This window comes from Rattus norvegicus, chromosome 2 (assembly GCF_036323735.1).
Source record: "Rattus norvegicus strain BN/NHsdMcwi chromosome 2, GRCr8, whole genome shotgun sequence".
NCBI classification, from domain to species: Eukaryota; Metazoa; Chordata; class Mammalia; order Rodentia; family Muridae; genus Rattus; species Rattus norvegicus.
This window is the reverse complement of record NC_086020.1, coordinates 58,676,589-58,701,819: the sequence shown is the minus strand read 5'-3', so window position 1 is coordinate 58,701,819 and position 25,231 is coordinate 58,676,589. Positions and strand designations below refer to the sequence as shown.

General features: G+C 42.7%; 1 protein-coding gene across 3 annotated transcripts in view; it reads left to right on the top strand.

Moving 5' to 3' along the window:
• The window catches only part of Wdr70 (WD repeat domain 70), a 239,873-nt gene extending 216,704 nt beyond the window's left edge, over positions 1-23,169 (top strand). For 2 of the 3 annotated variants that reach the window (XM_039101944.2, XM_063281520.1), the window contains exons 12-16: positions 4,670-4,770; positions 6,480-6,559; positions 8,116-8,232; positions 9,389-9,551; positions 22,975-23,167. In XM_039101944.2, the coding sequence (XP_038957872.1) occupies positions 4,670-4,770; positions 6,480-6,559; positions 8,116-8,232; positions 9,389-9,551; positions 22,975-23,062 (549 nt within the window). In that variant the 3' untranslated portion in view covers positions 23,063-23,167. Of the gene's footprint in view, positions 1-4,669; positions 4,771-6,479; positions 6,560-8,115; positions 8,233-9,388; positions 9,552-22,974 lie in introns of all 3 variants that reach the window. The other variant, NM_001013909.1, reaches the window with a different exon arrangement.
• The last annotated feature ends 2,062 nt before the right edge of the window (positions 23,170-25,231 follow it).

Sequence of the window (25,231 nt, the reverse complement as noted above, 5' to 3'; positions counted from 1 at the left end):
CTGAGTTAGAAAGGTTTGGAACAATTGGAACCTCCCAGTTTTGTTCACTGTCCAGTACCAGGCTCCACCGCATGGTGCATGGTCTAAGGATGAGCCGCAGAGCTGGAGTTACCGGCCCATTCCCTCCTGTCTGCACGTTATGTAAGCCGGAAGCATTGCCTCTCCCAGTCTCAGCTTACTTTGTTTGTTTGGTGTTTTTCATCTATGAGATGGAATGACGTTACTAATTTTGTAAAGACTCAGTTATATCAACTTATATAAACTCCCAAGGCCCGTGAGATGGCTCAGTGGGGAGACATTTGCCGCCTAACCTGATGGCCTGGGGCAGTACCCCAGCTGTACACAGTGGAAAGAGAAGACTGTCTTCCAAAACTCATCCTCTGACTTTTTTTATTTTTGCCATAGTACATGTGCCCTCTATACATAAAAAAGTAAATGTAATAAAAATAAATTAATAATAATATAAAGTTCCAGGTACCTCACAGTTCCTTTCCCACATGTCCTAAAATTCATGTCTAGTCACTGCTTTCTCTCCCTCCCCGCCTCATTTCCATGGTTTCACAGAAAACCATAGAGATAATTATTTGGAGTTTTTGTGGCCATCTCACTTTTGCTAAGGGGTAATTCCAGACTCTCTGCTTTGGAACCGTGGCATGTTGATAGTGTAGGCTGCTCTCTTTGTCTCTCCTCTTCCGTTTGGTCTCTGCAGGGATAGAGGATCTCTGTGTTGAGCACATCTGTGTGCTGTAACTGATCCTGGCCATCTTCCTTTTGATTTCCATCGTTACTTACAATCTCCTGGTGGCAGCTGCTAGAGCTCAGTACTTCCGGGGCAGTTTGTGGTCACTCTGCATGCTGGGTGAGCTTTGGATTAAAACAAATAGAGCGTAGCCTCGGCCAGAGCGGAGTTAAGCTTTGACACTAAGCGTAGCCATCAGTTGACTCACACGTAAGATGAAGTGGATTAGTGATGGAATAAGACGCTCTCTCTCGGCTCCATTAGGCAGATTATACATATGCAGACCAAATCCAGAGCCCCTCTTACAAGGCAGGAGCCTTCTGCCACCAGGCTGCTGTAATATGAGGTAAAGCCTGTCTCTCTCGTTCTGTAGGTCTGCTGTTTCTGGGATGTCTCTGGTCCCTTGATTCGGGAATGTCCCTTCCCTCCCTTTGCAGCATTGTTCAGTACATGTCATAGGTCCAGCCATGTTAACCAAAGAGGCATCTCTTAAAGAGAGGATGAAGGAGTTTGGGCTGTTTGGTTAAATGAGTGATTGCACTCCCTTTGTATTTATAGCTCATCTGTCTTCTGATGGTTCTGGGCTCCTAGCAGGCACGTGTCCATTGTTGTTGAGCAAAGCCCAGTATGCATGTTTGACAAGTTAGCAGTGTGGCAACTCCACTTGTAGCCGCCGGACTCAGGGATTGTTTGGTTTGGCAAATGGCCAGCTCTCTGCTACAAGATGCATTTCCTTGACAGGACAAAGTATGGAGGCACATTAGCTGCAAAGTTTACAAAGGTCAGCTAAACACACACAATAAATATTAATAAACAAAAAAAGGCCCACCCACCTTTGACTTTGAACTCTGTTTCTTCACTCTGTGTTTTGGAATCCCTGTAGTATTTGATTAATAACCAGTCTTAAGGTAATTGAGCCTCAAGTGTCCTGTGCCTAAGCTAGTCTGCTCACAGGCCCCTCATTGGCTGCCTTGGTGACTCAGTGCCACAGTGGAGTGGTCTCTGGACTAACTGTTTAGTTCAAGGGCTCTTACTTGCATTTCCCTGTCTTCTCGGGAGAAGAGGGTAAATGTGCTTGTCTCTGCTGGCTAATGTTGAGCAGTCATGTGGGGTGTTCTTGGAGCTCTAGAGATAAAGGATCTGAGCAGGAATAGAGGTGAAATGTCTTCAGACTCCCTGGAAAGCAACCCGACGTAGGTCTGTTGGCCTGAGCAGTTGCCTCTCTAACATTTACACCCTCGGGGGAAAGGGAGCGAGTAATAGTAACCTGCTGCCCCTGGAAACTGCCTATTTGGCTGAGTGTCTTGGAATTTATCAGGCCTACATTGTGGATCTTTTCCAGTTCTGCACCGTGCTTACTTGAAAACATATTTGAGAACCAGTAACTGTTTAGCCAGACCTGTAGAGAACCAAGGAAGAGAAAGAGCTCTAGAGCCATGTCTCTGACATTGTCCTGGGACCATGCATGGTATCTGGGGCTCTGAAGGTCCTGAAGCCCCTTGGCCCCTTTTCCTGCTCTCTGGTTCATACACATATTCTCTCCAGGACACAGAAGGAAGGAGCCAACCCCGCTGGGTGTATGATGGTTGGTTATAGTAATGATAGACAGAAATCAAATTCTTCCTCATGGAGAGGGATAGTTCTTAAATTGAAAATTGTCCCCAACTATGCTTAACAAAGTAACCCATTCAGGGGTAGGTGACATGTAGTTTTTAACTTACATGAGTAAGAGTACCAGACACTAATCTAAAGACCTGGAATAGACTGCCAAACAAAACCAATCCAGGTCTCTGGCCATGGGACATGAATTCTAGTTGAGGAAGACATAGCAAAAGTAATAAAAACATCCTATTCTGTAATGAAGAGAATGTGCTATGGCCAAAGGGGAGCCAAGAGAACAGAGTTAAAGGGCTATGGTTTGAAATAAGGTGGCTAAAGGTGATATCATTTAAGCAGAGACCAGAGACGGTTTCAGCTCAGGGAACTTACCCTAAGTAGGGTTACATAGACACAGTGTTAGGAAGTTGTCTCTTTGGCTTTTCTCATGCTTCCTATACCTAACCAGGAAGTGCCCAGTGGTCTAGGTACAGTTGTCACTATAGTCTCAATGGCAGAGCACCTAAAAAATACTGTCAACATATTAATTCTGCCTTGCCAACCTGGAGCTGTTTTATTGGGCAGAAAATATGACTTTAATGCATATGCATCCTAAAGTAGCTTCCATGGACACGTGCATAAAGCAGCAGTGACTGGGAAGGACTGAGGAAGGGTAAGTGAAAGAGAGGGTCTAGTATAAGGGCTAGCAGGTAAGGGGGCTTGCCACCAAGTCTGATGACTTGAGTTAAATCCCTGGAAGCCATCCATATTGTGGAAGGGGAGAATGGACTCCTCTGTCCTCTGCCCTCTGATCTCTGAGCATGCACTGAGGTACACACATTCTCCCCTCCTCATAGCTAACCAGATATGTGTGAAAGGGGAGAACATTAGAAAGGAGCTGTCAAGTGTAAGGGATGCAAGTGATTCAAATGGTTCAAGTGTTTCTCCTGTTACTGTTGTGTGGTTTGCTTTTTAACACTTGTTAGCAGACATTGAGAGCAGCGCTGTAGATTTGAGGAAGACGGTGAAATGATAGCTAAGGAAATGTGAAAGCCTGCCCTTTGGGCTTACCCCACCCCACCCCCTTCCATAGGAGAAATGCAAACACTGACTCTGGAATGACTCAGTCCATTTCAGTGGTGTATAGCTTACAAACCATCTTGGAGTATTGCTGGATGTGAATTAGCAACTTGCATGCTCCTTTTATCTTCTTCCATAAGTGTGGAGTATCAGAAAAGGGTTTGTAGCCATTTAACTATCTCCAGTCAGGTGAGAGTCAGAGTTTCCCCGTATTCCTTCTTAAAGAGTGGGGTTAAAGACTAGGACTAATGAAGGTCAGCTTCAGGAAACAGGGCTGCAATGCTTTGATTTAACTGTGAGGACCTCAAATGTCGGTGCCTGGTTGTACCCCTTCCCCTTTAGTCCTTATGCATGTGTGCAGGAAACGGGCATCTGTCAGTGTGAATCAGTGCCTCCCTCATCTTGCTCCAGATGAGGTCTGTACAGCTTGGTGTATGGTGTTTGTGCTTCCCAGTGTCAGCTTGGAGCCCCCACCCCCACCCCCTTGATTCTCTTTATGTTGTCCCTCTTGTCTTCTCTCCTACCCCAAGAAAATTGAAAACAGCTTGTGAGAACTCAGAACTCAGGTTCTGTGGGACCCCAGAGTACCAGTTGTCCCTCACCAGACATGAATTCAGAGGGCCATAGCTTCCAATGAGGCACCTCTTTAAATAGTTAACCGTCAGGATAATATCAAGGCTTTGCAAGTGATATCTGCTTTATTTCTGCCATGGCTTTGCTGTTTTGTTTCATAGGCAGGGAGAGATTATTAATTGTCTACCAATATGTGCTCTTTGTAGAAAATCTTAATGAGACTTGGATCTCTGTGAACTAAAAACAATAACCACCTGGCCTCAATCTGAGTCCAGCGGGACATAGTGTGTGTAAAAGCGTGAGAACCAGATCTAAGTTTGCCGTGGTGGTGGTGGTGAGCTTCACAGGGAGCCAGCATTCCATAGTGCCAGCCTCACCTTGGAACTGGGCTGCCTAACTGTGGTTCCGGGGTTATCCAGAAAAGGGGGTGATGAACAGAAATGAGTGCCTTGTGTTTTTGTAGGATTTCACGTGGATGATTAGAGGTGAGGTGAACTTCATTTACAGAATGCAATGCTATGATTTAGAAGATATCTGAGAAGTTCTGGGTTTCTCTTGGGCCAGTACTTGACTCCTTAGTAAATTGACTGTCAAAGCACCAGCAGGATTCTGCCTGTCCCCTCTTTTTTTTTTTTTTTTTTTTTGGTGACCAGACTTGACTTCTATACCTGTCCTTTTTAGAGTGTGGTCCGCTGCCTATGGCATCCAAAGCTGAACCAGATCATGGTTGGAACTGGAAATGGATTGGCAAAAGTGTACTACGACCCCAACAAGAGTCAGAGGTATTTCATGGGAATGGCCTGTTTGAGATGGATGACAACAACTGGGGGAGGCTTGGGTTCACCCTGGCTTTTACTCATCCCCCTTTGATGGGGATCCGCCCTTTTAGAAAAGGCAGCTGGTACACAGTAAAGCCTCAGACTCCTAACATTGTGCTTTAAATGGGATTTAGATCTCACCCTTGATCTGCATTGAATTCAAAGTGAAAGTTGCCTGGGGATTTGCAGTCCTTTGGCTGAAATGTTGAGTGCAGGGTGGGGGGAGTCCTGCTCGCCCGGTACTCCCTGGACAGAGGCATGAGCAGAGATAGATGTGAGGGACTAGCAAACAGGACTGGCCACTCACAGGGTACAGCAGCAGTAGTGGTTCTGCCTTACCTTTTTGGGGGGCTTTTAGCGGTCACTACTTTGTGTATTTGACAAGGTTATGCTGTGCTGACTGAAAGGGATTGCACATGAACTTTCATGGGCCCTTAACTCACCTCAGGTCAAACATAAGCAAATCAATTTAATCCCAAAATCTGGAAACTGGAGAGGCTCACCTAGTTCACAGGTATTTCCACTTTCTTTGGGAAACGGTCCTTCCCATGTCTGTGAATGAACAGACTCACATGCTCAACCTGTGCCCTTCCCTGTAGTCCTGTGTGAGGCCTTCCATCCTCCCTAAGGGAAGGAGCGCTAATCTCTATGAATGAACCTTCACTGACCATAACTTTACTCTAATTAGAAGTGGATAATCCTGTCTTCAGAGTTTTCTGAACTAGTATTGAAACCTTTGCCCTATAAAGGAAGTTGTAAAATGATATTTAAGAATAAGCAGGATTTTGTTTATTAATAAAGTAAAAATGTTAATTGTGTGGAGGTAGTCCATCCCTCAAAAAAAAAAAAAAATGCCAGCCTTGTATCACGACACCCATTTGAAAGGTGCTATCTTCACTTGGGGTCTGGAAGATTTGCTTATGTGTGTTTTCTTCAGAGAGACAGCTTGGTATCCCTAAGGAAAGATAAGATCAAAAGTGGGCCTTTGGTTAATCAGACTGTAGCCCCTGAGCAATGCCACCAGGCATATCCAGCTTAGAATCATGCGTTTGAGATATGGACATACGCCATGCTGGCTCCTGCTGGGTGTAGGACCCTGGTTGCTTTCATCTGGAACATAGGCTAAAAATGGAATCCTATGACTTTGCCTGACTTAAAATTTCTTTAACATGTTATGTTTTTAAGTTACTTTTGTGGATCTCTCTTTAAATTAGTGTCCCTCGTGCTTTGACACCTCTCTCTCTTTTACTTGGTGGGAGACTGATAGATGTGAATTTCTGAAAGTTCATTGTCACCAAGACCCCATCTCAGAAAGGCAAGGTCTTGACAGGATGCTCTGCACAGACTGTTTCTAAAAACATCTCACGATTAATGAAAATGCTACAACAAAACCATGTTTTGCATGGATTAAAATTAATTTAAAAAATGAATTGGCCAAGATCTTCTAATGTTTCAGTATTACCTGCATCTGCTGGGTCTACTACATACAGAGGTGGAGGTAGAGAGGGGTATGTGTGTATGCGTGTGTGTATGTGTGTGTGTGTGTGTGTGTGTGTGTGTGTGTGTGTTAGATTTCTTTGAGACAGTCTCTGGTAGAACCAGAAATTTAGTGTTTCACCTCTACCTGTTCCTAAAATGCACTAAAGAAAATAATTTGTTTTAACTCATCATAGGGGAGCAAAATTATGTGTGGTTAAAACCCAGAGGAAGGCAAAACAAGCCGAGACACTAACCCAGGACTACATCATCACCCGTAAGTTGTCAGCATTCCTGTCTCACACTGCTCTTCTCTGTGCTCTTGTTCATTACTTGGTTTGAAATCAGAAAAGTCTAGGGTTGTGGCATCCGTTACATCATGTCCTATCATGTGGACACAGGTACAAGTCACATGACACCATCACTTTAGCTTCTTGATTCTTTTTTTTTTTTGCAAAAATGAGGCTTGCCACATGTAACTCCTTACCCCAATGGGAAGCACCTGCCTGAGCTGCATGCATCAGTCTGTTACAGTGTTTGAAAGACTAACATATTATCCTGTGAATGAACAGACTCAGGAGGCCTGACTCTGTCCTACACCATGGACCTGCAGTGTGATGCTGAGCATGAATTCCTCAGTGAGATTAGACAAGGAATCCAGGGCCATGCGCTAACATGGAGTCTCTTTGTAAAATGAACTGTCTGGGGCTGAGTGTTTTCTCTCAGGTGGGTCGTACAACCCTATTAATCTGACAGGTCTATGTTCTGAAACCACAACCTCAGACCTGTAAGAGGCCAGGAAGTGTTAAAATTGGGGTCATAGCTAGTCCTGCTCATTTGATCACATGTGGCCTACTTAAATCCCCTCAGTCGTGGGAAGTAAAAGGGAGATTTTTCCCACCTAAAAATACTGTGTGTCATGTTGCCTGACAGGAGCGATGAGGACTAATGTGCCTCACTTCCCTGACTCAAGGCAGGCACGGTGAGCCATGCAGACTGGCCTGGATGGAAGAGAGTCAGAGGATCTGATAGGGGACCTGGAAGGGTTTGGGGGTGTTACAGTGTTTCATTTAGATTATAACCTTTCTCTTTCCCAGTCCCCTGAAAATGTTTTCTCTTTTAAAACACGTTTAAATCTGTATTTAATGACTGCAAGAAATTCCAGGTCAATAAGAAGATAGCTATTTAATACTCTGCAATAATTCTGTTCCCCAAATGTTACATGGTTTTCTCTTAAGTCCATATTTTTTTTCATGAACACCTGACAGTAGTTGAATAGTAGTTGTACCTGTGTTACCCTCTTGTTTTGTATACCAACCATGTGGAAGGAGGGCTAAGTGCCCCTCCCTCCCTTGTGGTCACTCTGTGTTTTCACCCCTCAGCTGAGAGGGGGTCACATTTCAGTAACTTGTGAAGTGATTGCCGTGTTTGTCAGGCTTCTAAAGAAACTTGAGAACTGACAGGCACATTGTTGGTGTTTATTCATAGTTGGGTCCCCTAAGAAAAAATAAAAAAATGGTTCTATTAAGTGTTTCTTTTCAAAGACCACGGAAGTAGAGCTTTAACCCATGGTTAGGGAGATGAGACTCATCAGTGTTTCCATGACAGTGTTTGACAGCGTTTCCTGAGTGCCATTCGCTGCCAGCAGAGGTGAACAATGAGTCTGGTATCAAACAAAATTGGCTAATTGGTTACAGTAAGCCTGTCTTTTATTATTAAGTGAAGGCTATCATTATGATTTCCATTTCATGTTTCAGTTAGTCATGCATTAGCTATGTTTTTGGATGAAGGGTTATTATTATAATGAAATTTTTCAAATGTGACTTCTCACAGCTCACGCCTTGCCCATGTTCCGTGAGCCCCGCCAACGAAGTACGAGGAAACAGCTGGAGAAGGACAGACTGGACCCCCTGAAGTCACACAAACCAGAACCTCCTGTAGCAGGCCCAGGTGACTGAAGCAGCTGGGTGTCTGGCAGGGGGTGGGGTCAGGGCAGTGTCGTTGACATGAATGACAGGGTAGTATCATTGATATGGGTCGGAAAGAGCTTTAGGGCCTGCATTCTTCCTGATCCTCAGAGACACTGGTGGTCGTCAGATGTTTCCTTGACTAGCACCAGAATGGCCATGTGTAGAGCTTGCAGAGATGCAGTGGTGAGATAGAAAGGGCACCTAGGGCGCTTTCCTCCCTAGCTTGAGCCTGGGGTGACCTCAGTGGAACCCTGGGGCTCCTTGGAAGGCACTGATGAACAGCTACTCTCAATATTGGCTTACTGTCGGTCTCCTAGCCCGGGATCCCAGCTAGATCAGGTTTCCCAGAAAGCAGAGATTGGCCATGGCTTAGTCCAGTGAGATAGGATGGATCTGCCTGTGGCTCTGGAAGGTAGAAGGAAACCTGTAAGCAGGAGAAGCTGCAGGGCCAGCTCCTCCCTCTAAAGCTGTAATAGTTATTGGCACAGAAATCCTGTAGCAATTGGTCTTTTAAAAAATTTCTTCTTAATTAATGAAATTTATCTTCTGTTTGGTTAATCATGTGTTTATCTTTCTAAAAATCAGTTCAGATAAGAATTTGCTAAAATATCAACCCATTTCGGTTGACATGCTGGCTGTGAGAAACCCAGCAAGATTCAGATCTTTGCCCCTAAGCTTGCTGTCTGCCAAGACAGTCACAGCAGAAAAGTAGGGAGAGCCCATGTGTTCACATGGCTTGTTTCCCTCAGGACATAGAGCAAAGTATCTATAGTATATCATGCATGGGGTGTGTAAAACCCTAAAATACATTTGTTTAAAGCTAAATTAGCAGCTGATGACCAAAAGTTTTTTAATTGAATATCAGTAAGTTCATGCTAGGGCAATTTTTAGTATAGACCTTAAGAAAATAGTCTTTTCTTTTTTAAAAATCAGTGTCATTTTGTAAATTAAGCAACCAAAACCTTTTTAATGTCTCTTCTGTTTTTAAATGTTATGGGGTGTCGAAGGCTGATGTTCTTAGTTGTGGCCAAGGAAAGGTGCAGGGATGATGCAGGCACTGTTGAGATCTGAGCTCAGGACACAGCATACACAGATGTGTGCACGCTCTCTCTAATCGGGGATTTTTTCTGAAACAGGTCGTGGTGGCCGAGTTGGAACCCACGGGGGCACCCTGTCCTCCTATATTGTTAAGAACATTGCTTTGGACAAGACGGACGACAGTAATCCCCGGGAAGCCATTTTGCGTCACGCCAAAGCAGCAGAAGATAACCCATACTGGGTTTCGCCAGCGTATTCCAAGTAAGGAAAACACTGTTTAGAGCAGAAAAGTGGGTTCTCACGAGATGGCTTAGTCAGGAAGGCACTTGTCTGCAGGCCGGGTGACCTTAGTTCATCTCTGGAAACTCCGGAAAGGTGCAAAGAGAGCTGAGTCTACAGAATTTTCTTCTGAACTCTACATACACGCTATGTCGTGTGTGTGCGTGTGTGTGCAGCTATGCGCACCTCCCCCACAATGATGGTAATAATACATTTTAAAAATAAAATAAAGGGCTGGAGAGATGGCTCAGCGGTTAGGAGCACTGACTGCTCTTCCAGAGGTCCTCAGTTCAATCCCCAGCAGCCACAGGGTGGCTCACAGCCATCTGGAACAGGATCTGGAGCCCTCTTCTTGTGTATCTGAAGACAGAGATGGTGTACTCATATACATTAAATAAAATAAAAAAATTAAAAAAATAAAATAAATAAAACAGAAACATGGACTAGCAGTGACGCTCAGTGGTAAAGTATGTGCTTAGAGTGTACAAAGCTATACATTTAAGCCAAAAAAGTAAATAAAAAACAAAAATAGAGAAGTTGTTATTCCCAATGAATTGAGAAGAACATAACAATAGTATTTGGAGGTTTTTAACTTCTTTTCTATTTGTGCACAAAGAATGGTTCAAGATCTGTAGGGCTGATTCCAGGAACTGTAGGTGTGATGGCAGGGTCTGTAATCCCAGCATCTGAGAGGTGAGAGCAACAGCAGTCGTTTGTTGTCAGAGTTAAAGCCAAGAGTAAGCCTTACGTGCTCCTCTTCCCTCACACTTTAAAGGTGATTGTGTTTTCTCAGTGAAGAGCAGTTAAAAGCAAGCAAAGAAAGGGGCATGACCCGCCTATCTCTTAAGAGGAACTGGGGGTTTTGTTTTGGTTTTGCTTTTCCATAGTCTCTATGAAGTCACAGCTGGCTGGGACCTCACTGTGTAACAAGGCCGGCTTTGAACTTGTAGCAATCCTCCTGCTCCTGACTCAGGCTAGTTCTCAGGTAGGGAGCTCTATATATAGCCCTCCCTGTACAGTGCGGCCTTTCAGAAAGTCCCTCAAACAGCTTTACATGGGTGATTTTGTGATAGTTTTTAATGCTGCCACACCACCTACATTTACACCAAGGAAAGTACTATTGTTGAATTTTCAATTATTGGCTTTTGAAATTTTTACTAGAACTAGTTTTAGACTTAGGCAGATGCGAATACCTTACATGACTGTAATAAGTTGGATATTCTCTGTAGTGGCCACCACTGGCCAACTGTTAAACCTGACAATATATTTATGAGTAGAATTTCTTTTCAAATATCCCTCTTAGAGTTAAGGAGCTTTATTTAAACTGCATTTTCATCATCTGACCTTCTGGAAACCCCTTTCTGACCGTGTTAAGGGTGAAATGTACATGAACAATGCCTGCTATTTTGTTAACAATCTTGTTTATAAACTGTAGGACTTTATTACTCTTGATATCATTTCCATTTATTCTACTTCTGATTCCTTATAAAAACCACATTGCTTTATTTTCTGTCAAACGATAATGGATTTAAAATTGACACTCCAAAGAAATTTCCTTTAATAATTGTTATAACTTAAAGATACATTCACTCACAGATTTTATATGTATGTGATGTGCACATACATATACATGATCATTACAATCACAGGATTAACACTGGTACAGTACTATGGACTAAGCTACTCGCCTTCCTTGGTCCTGACCATATTTTCCTCTCCTGTCCTTTCTTTATCCCAGAAGCATATGGTGTGTTTCACTGTTAGAATAGTTTAGTCATAAGAGTTTCTCAGTATTTCTTGCCTTTCATGATCTTGGAGTCTTTAATGGATAGTGGTCAGTGATACTGTGAGCTTTTAATTTGGGTTTATAGATTATAAAAGAACCAGGAGAGAGCCCTCTGTGTGTCCTATCGAGGGTTTCCCGATGCTAACATTCTCATTAGTAATGATGCTGACCGTAGCTGCTTGGTTTCAGTTTCTCCCCTGTGAAACTGTCATCTGTGTTTCCGATGAGTACATTTCTCAGGGCTCTGTTCTGGAACCTGCCGATCCCATTCCTCCTTATACTCTTTCCTCAGCTTCTGTTCACACTACTTTGCCTGTGGGGGCATCCGTGCTACTTGTCTTGTAGTGGTTTTCTCTTTCCTTCTGTTTTCTGTCTCTGTTGCTGCAGTCTCCTGAAGAAAGTTGTTCCTTCTCCTATGCTTTGGTCTTCAGAGCTTTATTCACATTAGTGGGAACTCTGAAATGCTTATTTTATTCTGTGGGTTAAACTCTGAGCCTGGGTTAGTTGCTCACATTGTCCAGCTTTGGCCAGGAGATAGTCCTTCACAGAAGCACCTCCTGTCTTCTTTCAACAGTGCAACCTGCCCCACTCCCTTTGGAGGGCTTCCCCACCCTCTGATTCCACAACATGCTGCAGGATCAGCTAAGTTAATTATCATTGACAATGAGACAAGCTTCTGCGTTGTACTTGTGACAGCTCTGCTCTTTGTAAGGAAGTAGCTGTTTGTTATAGCCATAAGAAACCTTGTTCGGAAAGAGCCACCAATTAGCTAAAGAATGAGGAGAAAGCAGAGATACAGTCTATAATATTCTGAACATAATGATCACCATTTTGATGACCAAGTGTTCCAAATTCATACACAAGAGTAATTATCAATATTACTAATGTCTACCATATTAGTGTGATCCATAGGAAGATGTCAAAGACTTACCTCACCACTGAGGAAATGAAGTTCTAAGAAGTCTACTTTTAGAACCTGCTGGAGAGCAGCTTGCTGCTACAACCTAGAGCAGGAGCTTGGCCATAGAATCACCTACTACACTTCTGAAATCTAAGAACAGCACTTTGCTAAGGGCCGTGTTCAGTTCACTGTGTAGCTTCTGTGTTTGAGTTTTCAGGCATTACATTCATATGTGGGAAGGGTAGTCAGCAAGTACTAAATGGGAGACCCCAGGTCCTTCGTTCTACAGTGCAGAGATGCTAACACTATGACGTTCATCCTCCTAGAAAGCGCTGTGTGTGAATCGTGAGCTCACATACACCAGTACTGTTTAAAAGGCTAAATGCATGCTGTTCGCTCGACAGGTCCGTGTTTAGATATCTGCGCTGTTTTAAAGGCACAGGGATAGGGCTAGGAGATGGGCCAGCAGGTAAAGCACTTGCTGACGAGCCTGACAACCCACATTCAGTCCATGGAACCCATATAATGGAAGGAGAGAACTGACTCCCAATGTTGTCATCTGATATCTACATGTGTGTTACGACAGGCATGCATGATGCACACACACAAAAATACATGATAAAAAAGTAAAAAAATGAAGACAGGTATCCAGCATGTTTTACACATTGTTTTTATTTAGAACAGATCTAGAGGTTGGGCAGGGACCACCCATTGTATCTCTAGTTTCATCTTTTACTTTCTATTTAATTCCCATGTGTTACATAGTTATAGTTTTCTCAAACAATATCCTCTTAAATGATCGTTACATTGTTTTACTCTTTATCTCTCATAAGTAATACTGAACTCAGTACCTTTGAGCATATGTATTTACCTGTGATATAATAATTCTATGAATAGAGTCGCTATTAATTTCAAATTTGTTTGGATCATACCAGTTTTCCTCCAAAAGACCTTTTAATCAGCCTCTGCAATCAGTATCTTATTCTCATTAAAGCTTGTTCCTACTTTATCTTCTGATGCTGTTGTAAGTAGAATAATTGTCTACCAAACTAATTCCTTTCTATGTAGAAATGCCGTGTGCCTATACACACAATGCTGTGTGTCTTAGTGTCCTGTGTACACAATGCTGTGTGTCTTAGTGAATCCTATATACACACAATGCTGTGTGTCTTAGCGTCCTGTGTACACACAATGTTGTGTGTCTTAGTGTATCCTGTGTACACAGTGCTGTATGTCTTAGCATCCTATGTACACAATGCTGTGTGTCTTAGTGAGTCCTGTGTACACACAATGTTGTGTGTCTTAGTGTATCCTGTGTACACAATGCTGTGTGTCTTAGTGTCCTGTGTACACACAATGCTGTGTGTCTCAGTGTATCTTGTGTACACAATGCTGTGTGTCTTAGTGTATCCTGTGTATACACAATGCTGTATGTCTTAGCATCCTATGTACACAATGCTGTGTGTCTTAGTGTCCAGCTTCTTACTGTATTTTATTATTTTAAATAAGTTTTATTCAAATTTCTGGGCTCTCTAAGTATAAAATTATGTAAATGGTGATGACCTCCTCCTTTCTAATGTTTATACCTTTATTTCCTGCCAAAACAATAGTAAATTGTATCATTGGGAGTAAGCATACTTTTCTCCCTTTGAGCTTTAGCAGAAAAGGTTCTAGTAAACTGTGAATTTTCCCTTTTTGTATATGAAGAAATCCAACCAGCAACTTCATAGTGTTTAATATCATGTTCTTTCCCATAAAATATAAGTTACACTTTTGAGAATATGCCTATAAGAGCTTAAGGAAAAGTCCATGGCTCTCTCTTGTTCGTTCACTTAATAGCAGCTAATGAGAACCTCGTCTGTTGAGCTAGTGTTCTCGATGTGGGACACGGCAGTCTTCATGGACCTATGCTATAATATACAGTGGCAAACAACACAGGACCTGTAAGTGTTAGCTGTTAGTACCGCAAAGGAAACTCAGTAAGGAAAGGGGACATGGAGTAACCAGGGTGGGCCATGTGGTACTTTTGTGAGATATTCCTTTCTTTATTGTATACATGAGTGGTGTGTCTGTGTGTGTGTATCTATGGCACCATGTGTGTGCACTGCCCACAGAGACCAGAAGAGGGCTTCAGATCCTCTGGAACTGTAGTTACATATGGTAGGCGGCTGCCATGTGGGTGCTAGGAACCAAGCCCATGTCCTCTGGAAGATCAGCAAGTGCTCTTAGCTGCTGAGGCATCCATCTCTCCAGATCCCGGGTGCTATTTTAGGTGTGGTTGTCGGAGTAACGACCTGACAGAAGTGGAGGAGTGGGGCGTGCAGGTACTCTGAGAAGGAGTACATACCCATACAGAGAGAGCAGCCTGCAGAGGCCAGGGGCAAGCATGTCAAGTCCTGAATCCTGGTCATTCCTTTAGCCACTTTAAAATTATTTTAAAAACTATTTAATTGTCATCAATGTCATCTTTGTCGTCATCATCATTGCCACGGTGTGTGACTGTGGGCACTCACGTCTTGGCTCTTGTGTGGAAGGAAGTCAGAGGACAGATCTTGGGAGTGGGTTTTCCCCTTCCACTCTGGAGTCTAGCATTTAGACTCAGGTTGTCAGGCTATTATGGTGACTGTTCTACCTATCTCACTGGCCCCTAAAATTGCTTTTGTAAATTGCTTTATCTCTATTGAGGTGGTGACATGATTTTCCTCCTTTGATGTACATGTGAGGACCTCTGACACCGCCTTCCTGCAGTGTGTCACCTACTTGTTAATCCAGCTTCCTGACACACTAACTTTTAAAACTGACTGGTTTTGTAAATGTTTATCTGTCTTATAAAACTGCTGAAGTGTGGTTGTTCCGTGGAGTGCAGAGCAGAGAGTAATGTCTTTATCCACCATCCCCTCCCAGCCTGTCCCATTCTCTCCTGTTGCAGTCTGTCTAGACTTTATGACTTTTCTAAGTCTGGTTCATAATTAATATATTTCTTGGACAGTCATCCACCCAGGTTTTCAAGTTTATTTAAATAGACTTAATTGAAGCTGACGGTGTTCACTGACCTACCTAAAGATTGCTTTTTTTTTTTTTTTATTGTAAGTAGATTATTTTTAGTTGAACAAATGTGCTGGGTATGAAGGGAGGCGCTGCCATGCTGCTCCTCATGTGAGAAGACTGCTGCTTGGAGCTTGCAGTCCCCAGGGCCTGAGGCTAGCCCTAAGCTCAGTGCCTGGACCCCAACACTGTGCTCTTTTGGGTATAGATCTTTCTGCTGCATTTTCTTCCCACTTGGTCCTTCCACCCATGTTTGATGCCTTATACTTGTTGCCTGCTAACTAAGTTGAAGGCATTGCCTGTCTGTGGTATGTAGTGTGTTAGCTGAGATCCTGTGTTCACCTGCTGCAGGATGCTGCTTACTGCCAAGTGGCAAAGTGTGTGAAGGGAAGCTAATATTTAAAAGGATCTTTTCGTAAAGGTCACTGTAACTGAGAACGTGTGTCTGGTTGTTTTTCTCCACCGCGATTGACTTCTGTCAGTGATGAAGTGAGAGCGTATTTACTATGTCTTGCCTGAACAGGGAAAAGCTGATCATCAGAAATACATTCCATAAGTCTTCCTGCTACACACAGCGTATATTCACCTATATTCCCTGGCGTGCTAATGATGCCTGAACACTACACAAGTCACTTGAGGATCTAAACTCCAGTCCTGACACTAGCAATGTAATAGCCATGAAAGTTTTCAAACACACAGGATTACAGAGGACTCTTGTTCAGCCGCACACGGGCAGATTCGGTTACAGTTTCTTGTTCAGAGATGCTGCTGGAGGGAGGGAAGAGAGCTGGCTGGGGAAGGGGCAGGATGTAGATCCAGAATGCTATTAGCTTACACATCAGACAGGGATAATGTGTGTGGGAGCTCACTCGGAGCACGGCCAGCTGCCTGCCAGGGTGACAGCTCTGTCAGCCATGGCTGTTCTCCTTGCCACATGAGCTGCCATTATTGCTGGCTCAGTACCTTAGCTTCACCGTGCGTATCTTTTGAAATACAGATGTGTGGATATGTGCATTGTGTATGTATTAAAATATCGGTTTCACCCACAAAGAGTCCATTTAAAGTTATATTGCGTTCATAAGCCATATTAAAAGCAGTCATTGTAGGCAAAAGAGAAAAGTATCTTTTTTTTTCCCATACACTAAATATTTTTAAATATTGGCTGGTTGTCACTACCCGCCACGTTCCTGTGTAGAGGACAGTATTTCTTAGACTAGTTTTGTGAACTGCCTGTCTTGTAGGCAGCTGGGGGCAGATATTGGGGAGAGGACTGGAATGTGAATTTCCAGGGCTGTTCCAGACTAATAGACTCTGACATTCTACATTTTAAGAAATGCCTAAAGTGACAGTTTTGCACTCTAATGCTTGGAAATAATACAAAAGTAATTATTCATAATTGTAAATTATTTCTCTTTAAGAAACTTCATGCTTAAAGACCAGACAACTTCATTTATAAAAGACTCATAGCAAATCATTTCCATAGAAGAAGAATCTCCCCAGGATTTGAAAACAGCATGTTGCAGTCTTGTATTTAACACATGAATTCTTTTACTGGGTATATTATACCTAGGACTTTGGAAAAGGTGTCGATTGTCCAAAGTGAGGAGCCCTGTTATCTAACGTCAGTTATGTAAACAGTGGTGGCCCTCCTTGGTACTAGCAGTGTGAGAGACTTGTTAAAAGGCTTGGTGTGTTTTACCATAGTAACCCTCATAACCCACGAGGTCAGCAGTATTTCTGTCCCCACCTTGTAGACAGCAAATAGAAATGTGAACTTGACCAGTACCCCACAGGTAGCAGGTGGCAGACTTAGGAGTAAGTACAGACGGTCTGCCTTCTACACTCTGTGGTTGTTTCTCCACATGGGCAGCTAATAGTAGCCATTGGGATACTGAGAAGATGTCTGTGTGAGCCAGCATGGCTTAGTGGTGGGAACCCTAGACTAAGAGTCAGAAGTCCTTAGTGTACTTGCAGCTCTGCTGCAGCCTGCTAAGTGCAATGCTTGCCTTCCTGAGGTGGCTCGCCTTATCCGCACAGTAGCCTCCTACCCCTGTGCGTGTCCTTAGAAATGTGTGCCCAAGACATTAGAAAGAGCTCTCCAGAGACCTGGCCCACCTCTGCTTGTTGGTTTCCCATCTCAGCGTTCTTTCTTCTTTACCACTAGATAGTAAAGGAGCCAATGGGGATCTTACAGGACTCTTCTGGGCTTGCCCTTCGTTCTTGTATTCAGTACCCACGTTTCACAATTCCTCTTTTTCTAGTCACCTAACTCTCAAACATAGCATGCTGTACTCTATGAGTTCAAGAAGTGATTATTTCCCAAAATGTTAGTTATGTCTTCATTTCCCATAGGAAATTCTTTTTCTTTCTTTCTTTCTTTCTTTCTTTCTTTCTTTCTTTCTTTCTTTCTTTCTTCCTTTTTGTTAGGTAGTTATAGACAGAAGCAGCCATTTCAAGCTGAATCTTTTGGTCAAGCCTTTTATTTAATCGTAATAATTCTGCAATTGTGATGATTGGGTCAGAGTTCAGCCAGGCTGGGTTCATGCTAACAGGGTTAACAAGTGTGTCAGATTGTCCAGTCATGGCTATTATTGGCTTTGGCTTTGAGGTTTTCGTTCATAATAAACAATGGGCCCCAAGCCAAGAAATCTTGTGGTTTATACTCACATCCTCATGATTAAATGTTACAACTGATTTCCCCTCATCTTCTTCCGATCACCCAGGAGCTTGCTTTCTGCTTCTTACATGAGTCACATCAGAAGCACACCCGTAATTAGAGAGACTGTGACCTGTGGACTTTCCATTGCAGCCAAAAGCACTGTGATGGCTTCACTGTGCTGTGAGTGTCAGGAGTTGTGGAGACATAGGCTAGAGCTTAGTCAGAAGTAAATAGAAGTCCCCCTGACACTTTGAGTCTCTGACACAGGCAGCGCTCCCTGAATGCCCTTTAGAAGGATGTGGTGGGTGGGGATAGATCTTTGCTCTCACTGGCTGCTTTGGATGGAAACCCTGAGGGGCACTCACTTTCCTTGGATTCCTGTCATCGTGCTGGAGTATGCGCTTGCCATAATTCACTTTGTACAAACAATCCGAAGAACTTAGGCCAGCGTGACATGAAAGCAGGAAGGAGGGCTATTCTGGGGGAGAGAGAGCGGAGGGAGTGGGAGCACAGGGCAGGAGACCACAGAGAACGAAGTACAGTGACACTGCGCAGACGCAGGCGCAGGCGCAGGCGCAGATGCGGCAGTGAAAGCCTTTGTATACTAACTCTCAAAAGGAGCCTCCACCAACTCCGGAACACTAAGAGCAGGAGAAAGTCTTCCCTGAGAATAGCACCCCACTGGCTATCCAATGCTGAGTGAGTGGGCAGCCCTGAAAACATGTACAAGTAATCTCATGCAGCCTGGGCAGGTGACAGGTAGAAATCTAGAAGCATATACATGTACATTTATGCATGTAACAAGAACTAATGACAAAAGAGGCCATAAACTTCAAAGGGAGCAAGGAAGGGTGTGTTGAAGGGCTTGAAGGGAGGAAAGGGAAGGGTGCATGATGTAATTATATTATAATTTAAAAAATAAGTGATACAAAAGTTTTAGACTAACTTTTTTTTAAAATTTAGCACAGAGCACCACCAAATTATAACTTATAGATTTGTTGGACATTTGCATAAGCTTCTATATTAGCTTCACAATATCATATTGACATGTAGGATATACTGGAAACATGACAGAGCAATACAAAAAGCAAAAAGCATTCCTTTGATTAGTCTATTTAGTGGTTGACAGTAGTCATTATATTGAAACTTACTTTTCCTTGATAGTCCAATGAGCTGATACCAAATTAATCAGATGAAAATCTCTTACTCAAAAGGGTTAATCAAACCGGAAGATGCAAGTTTCACATCAGCCTTCTATATGTTAAACTTTTAGGTTAATACATCAAGATGGCTGATATAAGCCAAGACAAGAACAGATGTGGGTGAAGTTGGTCTGAATGAAGTACTCACTAAACAAGTTCTTCTTTGAAACTATGGTATCCCCAGAGCCTGCTGGATTTACAGTGTTCTCATTTCTTTAAGCCTTCGCTTTATCTGTTCTCAGTTAGGGCAAGAGAGATGAATCTGTCATGAGTCTGGAAGTTCGAGGAACTGGCTATTAATAATTAGAGGATCAGGGGCTGCAAGGATGGCTCAGAGGTTAAGAGCATTGGCTGCTCTTCTAGAGGACCCCGGATCAATTCCTACAAGTCATCTGGTGGCTCAAAACCACTTATAATCCTAGTTCGAGGGCATCCAATGTCCCCTCCTGGCATCTGCAGACCCCAGGCATGCATATAGTACACAGACACACATACAGGGAAAACACCCATGTGCGTACGTATACATACATTCATACATACATACATACATACATACATACATACATACATACATAATCAATCTTTTTAAGAAATGGTGGGCAATATAATTGCTTTCTTGAACGTCTCCTTTGCCCTTTGTATAATGTATGTATGTAGCTCTGAATCGCTGCTGTGTTTTTATTGTCCATATGCTTTGGCTTGCCACACTTTCTCATAGACGTACAGGATGGAGGCTATGCTAAGACCAGTTTACTAATTCCACTTCTTTAAGCAGCTTGGAAAGGAATCCACACTTAGCAGACTTAAAGGACGTATTGTTTCCTCCTGGCTCCAAAAGCAGGGGTTTCTAGACTGACTTTAAATTGCTTTCAAATGTATTAATACTTTGTCCGTCCGCATGTTCACATTGCTCTTCCTTGTCATTGTTGATTTGTTTTTATAGTGATTTCATGTGCCAAGGGCAAATTAGGCCATTCCCTAGAGAAGAAATCTGCTCATTCTAGTCTTAACTTTGTGATTGCCCAATCGTCTCTGTTCTTCATTGTCTTGGTCAAGTGGTGACTTTAAAAAAAAAAATCAAATCTGTTTAAAATGCCCCAAGATAGACCTGAATTGAATATTAAGATCATCCTCATGTGTGGAGTTAAAGTTTTTAAAAAGAGGAACTTGTAGAAATGAACTCAAAGGCAGGAGTTGCCCTGAAGACAGCTGCAGGTTGAAAGCCATACTTGTCTTGCTGTGTTCTGCAAAGCACACCTATCCGGTGATAGGTGTTCCACGAGCTAGCTGGAGAAAAAATTCTTTTTAAAGAACCTTGTCTTTATATAGCAAAAAACAAAGAGCTCTTTCTTATTAAAGGTTCTGAACTATTCTTTTAGAATTTGGGTTTGGAGGCAAGATGGGTTGTTGGTGAGCTGGGCCTTCCATATGCCTCACTCTCCAGAATAAAGGCCACTCCTTAAAGGCAGGCCTGAGGGTAAAACCCAGTGTGCTCTATCGTCTTCAGTGGTGTCTGTCGTTCAGCTTCTCCAGATGAGCAGCGTCTCTTCCTAGTTGGAGTAAGTCACGCCTCTTGTTAAGGAGACATGGTTATGCCTCCGCCTCGTTGCAGTGCTGCTCTTCTCCTTGCTCCCCCCTGCATGAGCAGGATGGAGGGTTTGCATCTGTCCACTGGGGTCCACCAGCCAGCAAGGGAAAGGCAGGACTCTAGAGTAAGCCCTTGGAACACTTTCTACACTTGTTGAATCTGACAAAATATTTTTAAAGTATTTTAGTTTGTTATTCGATGACGTCTTATGTGTATATAATGTATTTTGGTTATCTTCATCCCTGTTACCTCTTCTTCTCCTCCAGTTTCCTCTGAACCCTTCTTCCCAACAAACCCCCTTCCTACGCTTATGTTTTGTGAGTGTCTGTGTGTATATGAGTGTGTACATGTGTGTGCACGAGTGTGAGCAGTTGTGCAGATATATGTTTAGAGGCTAGAAGATGTCAGGTGCCCTATCACTCTCTACCTTGTTACCTTGACATAGAGTCTGGCATAGAACCTGGAACTTGGCTGACGGCCAGCAATCCCAGTCATTCTCTTATAACCCCACCCCCCACCCCTAACTTACCAGGTGCTAGAGTTATAGCATCTGCATAATTGTGTCCAGTTCATGCATGGTGCCAAGGATTTGAATTCAGATCTCATGGTTTTGTAGCAAGCAGTTTTACCCCTGGAGCTATCTTCTCAGCTTCCAGTGCCAAGTTTCGTGTTGTTATATATCCCATCATCCCTTGGTTCTGAGCCTTCTCCTATGTTTTGCTCTGTTTTGATTATGTTCACTCATCAACTTTCTTGAGACACAGTTTCCATACAGTAAAGTAGAAAGTGTAACCGTTTCAAGTTTTGGCAGAAACACACACTTGTGTAACCAACATTTCGGTCTCTGTCCGTAAGAACATTGTCTCCTGCTTCTTTACATGACTCTCTGCCTGTTATTTTTCTCTGCCCCACCAGGTGAACCACCAGCCTTCTACAAGTACTTTTGGAAGTAGTGGACTTAGTGAAACTAAACCCTTCAGTGAAGTAGCTCTGGGTGCTCTTTCGGGGTCTGCCATAGCAGTTTTCTCTAATAATAATATATCTCAGTACTTATGTCTCCTCACAGTTGGCAGTGGTGACCTGGCCTCTGGTGGATTACACCCAGACAGCCTTAGAAGCTACACCCCACCCCTTAGGAGTTAAATATTTATTTCAAAGGTTCTTTTAAGCTTCCGCATTTGTCCCTATGTAGCTTTGTTCAGGGGCCAGTATCCTTGCTAGAAGGTAACATATAGCCAACACCAAATTGCTTGGTTGTGGCACATTTGAAAGCCCATGGTCCTGCCCTCTAGTAATTGGGGTCTATGAAAGTCCGCAGCTATCTTTAGACCTGTGACCTGTGTGCAGATGCCATAACAGTATCTTGAAGTAATAAGGAGTTAACCAAATGGATTGGTATGAGGCAAGCTTCGGCTCTAGATAGTTGTGGAGACAGAAGTAGCCTGAGCTAAGGGGGGCTACATTATGACCGTTTGACATTCCCGTGGGATTGTCTCTTTGGAATTAGAAATGGGAATATCATGGAGCTAGGTAATGCTTGCAGAGCCCTGGAGCTCCTCCCACAAGCTCCGCTTGATGACTGCTGTGGTGTTCAGCAGTGACACTGTATGGCAGTGCCACCACTGTGTTCAGTGGTATGTCCTAAATGTTTGGCATCTCTGTGCAGTGATCTGTGGAGAGCAATCAGTTGTGCCCATGTGTTTTACTGTAAGTTTTGTACTGGTATGAGTCACTGCATGTTTGTCATTATTTGAAACTGGCCAGATAAGAAAACCGTGAGTGAGCTCAGATTTTCCCATTTGCACCACAGTCACACCCATTTCTTAAGTCTAAGATAGCCCGGGTAGGTGTAAGTAAGTGCCATGTAGGGTCTTGTGTGGTGACCAAATGGCGTATCCTTCCACATGGTCACACTTTGCCTCAGCGACCGAGGGAGGTTGTGATGCATGAGGGTCCACTGGATTGATTCATTTTCATTTCATATGAAGGAAGGACAACATACGGTGTCTGCCACAGAAGGAAAACCTTCAAAAAACATTTGGCTCTTTTCCTGAACATAATTAAATTTTCACTATGCTTCTTTTGCCAGAAGTTTAGTGATTTATATTTAATAATTGAGATGCAATCAGTTCCCCAGACTTGCTTCTGCTTGATCAAAGAGACAAATGCCTAATACAAGAAATAGCAACTCACTGTTTCCTCTCCTTTTTAACTTTTGTTTTAGAACTCAGCCAAAAACCATGTTTGCCCAAGTGGAATCTGATGACGAAGAGTCAAAGAATGAACCAGAATGGAAAAAACGTAAAATTTGAAGACTCTCATTGAAGAGCTATTTGCATGGACCAACAGGATAGGATACCGTGTTTTTTCTCCCCCGCCCCCAATGCTTATGAAATAAACATACATTTTTACAAACAGATTTTGTCCTTTCTGTCATTGAGTTGTTTAAGATCAGTAAGTCTTCATTCTGCTTTTTCTTATGTTTCTTAACTACAATTATTAGATTGTGCTCCATGTAAAGAAAGAACAGACTTGGCTATGAGTAAGTATTTTCAGTATTTTGAGTCTTTGTTTAACAGTTACTGATCTTGTACAGATTCCCACTGACGGGAAATGTACAGTGTGCTGTATGTCTATCTTGAACTGATCTAGGAACATAATATGGAAACAGGGAATCGAAAAGCTTAATATTTCTGTACAGTGTCACAAGCCTTGTTTACATGGCTGTAAATAATTAGATGAGATCAAACCGAACCGAGGCTGTGCTAGGAAAGTGCATGCATCTGATTATGTCTCAGAGTAGCCTGCGATGCTGAGGGCTGGAGGAACATGCTTTGAAGTCAGGCGGCTGTCCTGCCAGAGCGTTGGCCTTTGGGTCTCTTCCGCCTCATGGCAGGAATACTTACCCCATGGGTTTGTCGTGAGAGCTAAAGCAAATGCTGACGTAGAGGTTTGACATAGCACCTGGCATACAGTAAATCTATACTAAATATTTACTATTTTCAGATATGATTAGCAATATGACTTTATCTTATTTTTTTGTTCAATAGTCAATTAGAAAGGCATGGGAAATGCTTTGAAAGTACAAGGACTGAATAAATAGCCGACAGTAAGAATCATTCTAAAAGTTGTATTTGTGAATAGAAAATGAAAACAAATGTTGTCCAAAGTAATAATGAGTCAATAGAATAAAATTTGTGGGCTGATTTCCCATACACATGGGCCATTTTTGCATGTTAAGTAAGCCCAACTAGGCAATTACATTTTAATTCTTGACTTTTACCCTCCTGTTCTTATTTGTTCTGGTGAATTGTATAATTATAAAATTAATTATAAGCCAAAAGTATATACTTGTTCTATATACCTGTTCTTCATCTTCTCTTTAAAAAAAACTACTCTAGCAAGTTCATACCTGGCCCTTCTATTACTAAAGTTTCCGAGGGTGGTGGTGGCCATTCTGTAGATAAAACTTTCGAAGCTTCATTCTTGTCCATTTACGTTCACTTAGGACTCATCTCCTTCTCCTTGGGACTTAAGCCTGTAATGCCACAGGCGGTAAGAGAAAAACTAGTGTCGGCTGAATGTGTGGTACATGGTAAGTCCTACCTTGCCTTCTTGCATTAAATGACTGGGTTCCCACAAAAACCTCATAATGGGTACAATTACTGTATCAGCTTTGATGAGCCAAAAGGGTTCCAGTCAGTCTATACAAGGTCACAGCCATGGAGGATTGTGTGAAGACTCGGGGGTCTCTCTCTAGAGTAATTAACAAATGCCCCCAGTTTCCTGTTCCCACTGAGATGCACGACATCTGAAATCAATCTCAGACCAATACTTTGTTTGAATGCTTAGAATTTATAAACTTATTGCATCAAGGATGAAATTTATCAAAGATTACCATATACCTTATTACTACCACCACCCTACAGCCATCATAAACATCACACCATATTCAGCATGTACATCCAAAGATTGCTGTGGTGGTAGTGGTAGGAATAAACACTTGATCATAGTAGACTTGGCAACATCTACTCTGATATAAAGACAGAGAAAGACAAACATGATCAGGATTTTCTCACTACTATTCACAGGTGGGTGGGCCTTTCCGTGTTTGAGATTCTGTATCACTTTGGAGCTGAACAGAGAATTATTTCTATAGAAAGTTGACACGCATATAAGGATTTTGAATTTCTTTAAGAAGAACCTTAGAACCAAGACTGAACAATTAGAGAGTCTGTATTTGACCTGTGGTCCTGTCAACACTGTGGACATCACTAACCAACTATACCAGGCTCAGAACTCATTACCTGCCACCATAAAACCTTATATTCCCTACTGTGATTAACTGTGTTACTGGTTGCTCAAAGGAGGAACCTGGAAGCTGCTGTCATGATGCTAACTCTCGCTTCCTAACTCATTAATTATGGTCGTTTCTGCACATGCTCTGTAAATCTCTTACATTTTCCCTTCTCCTTTACTGA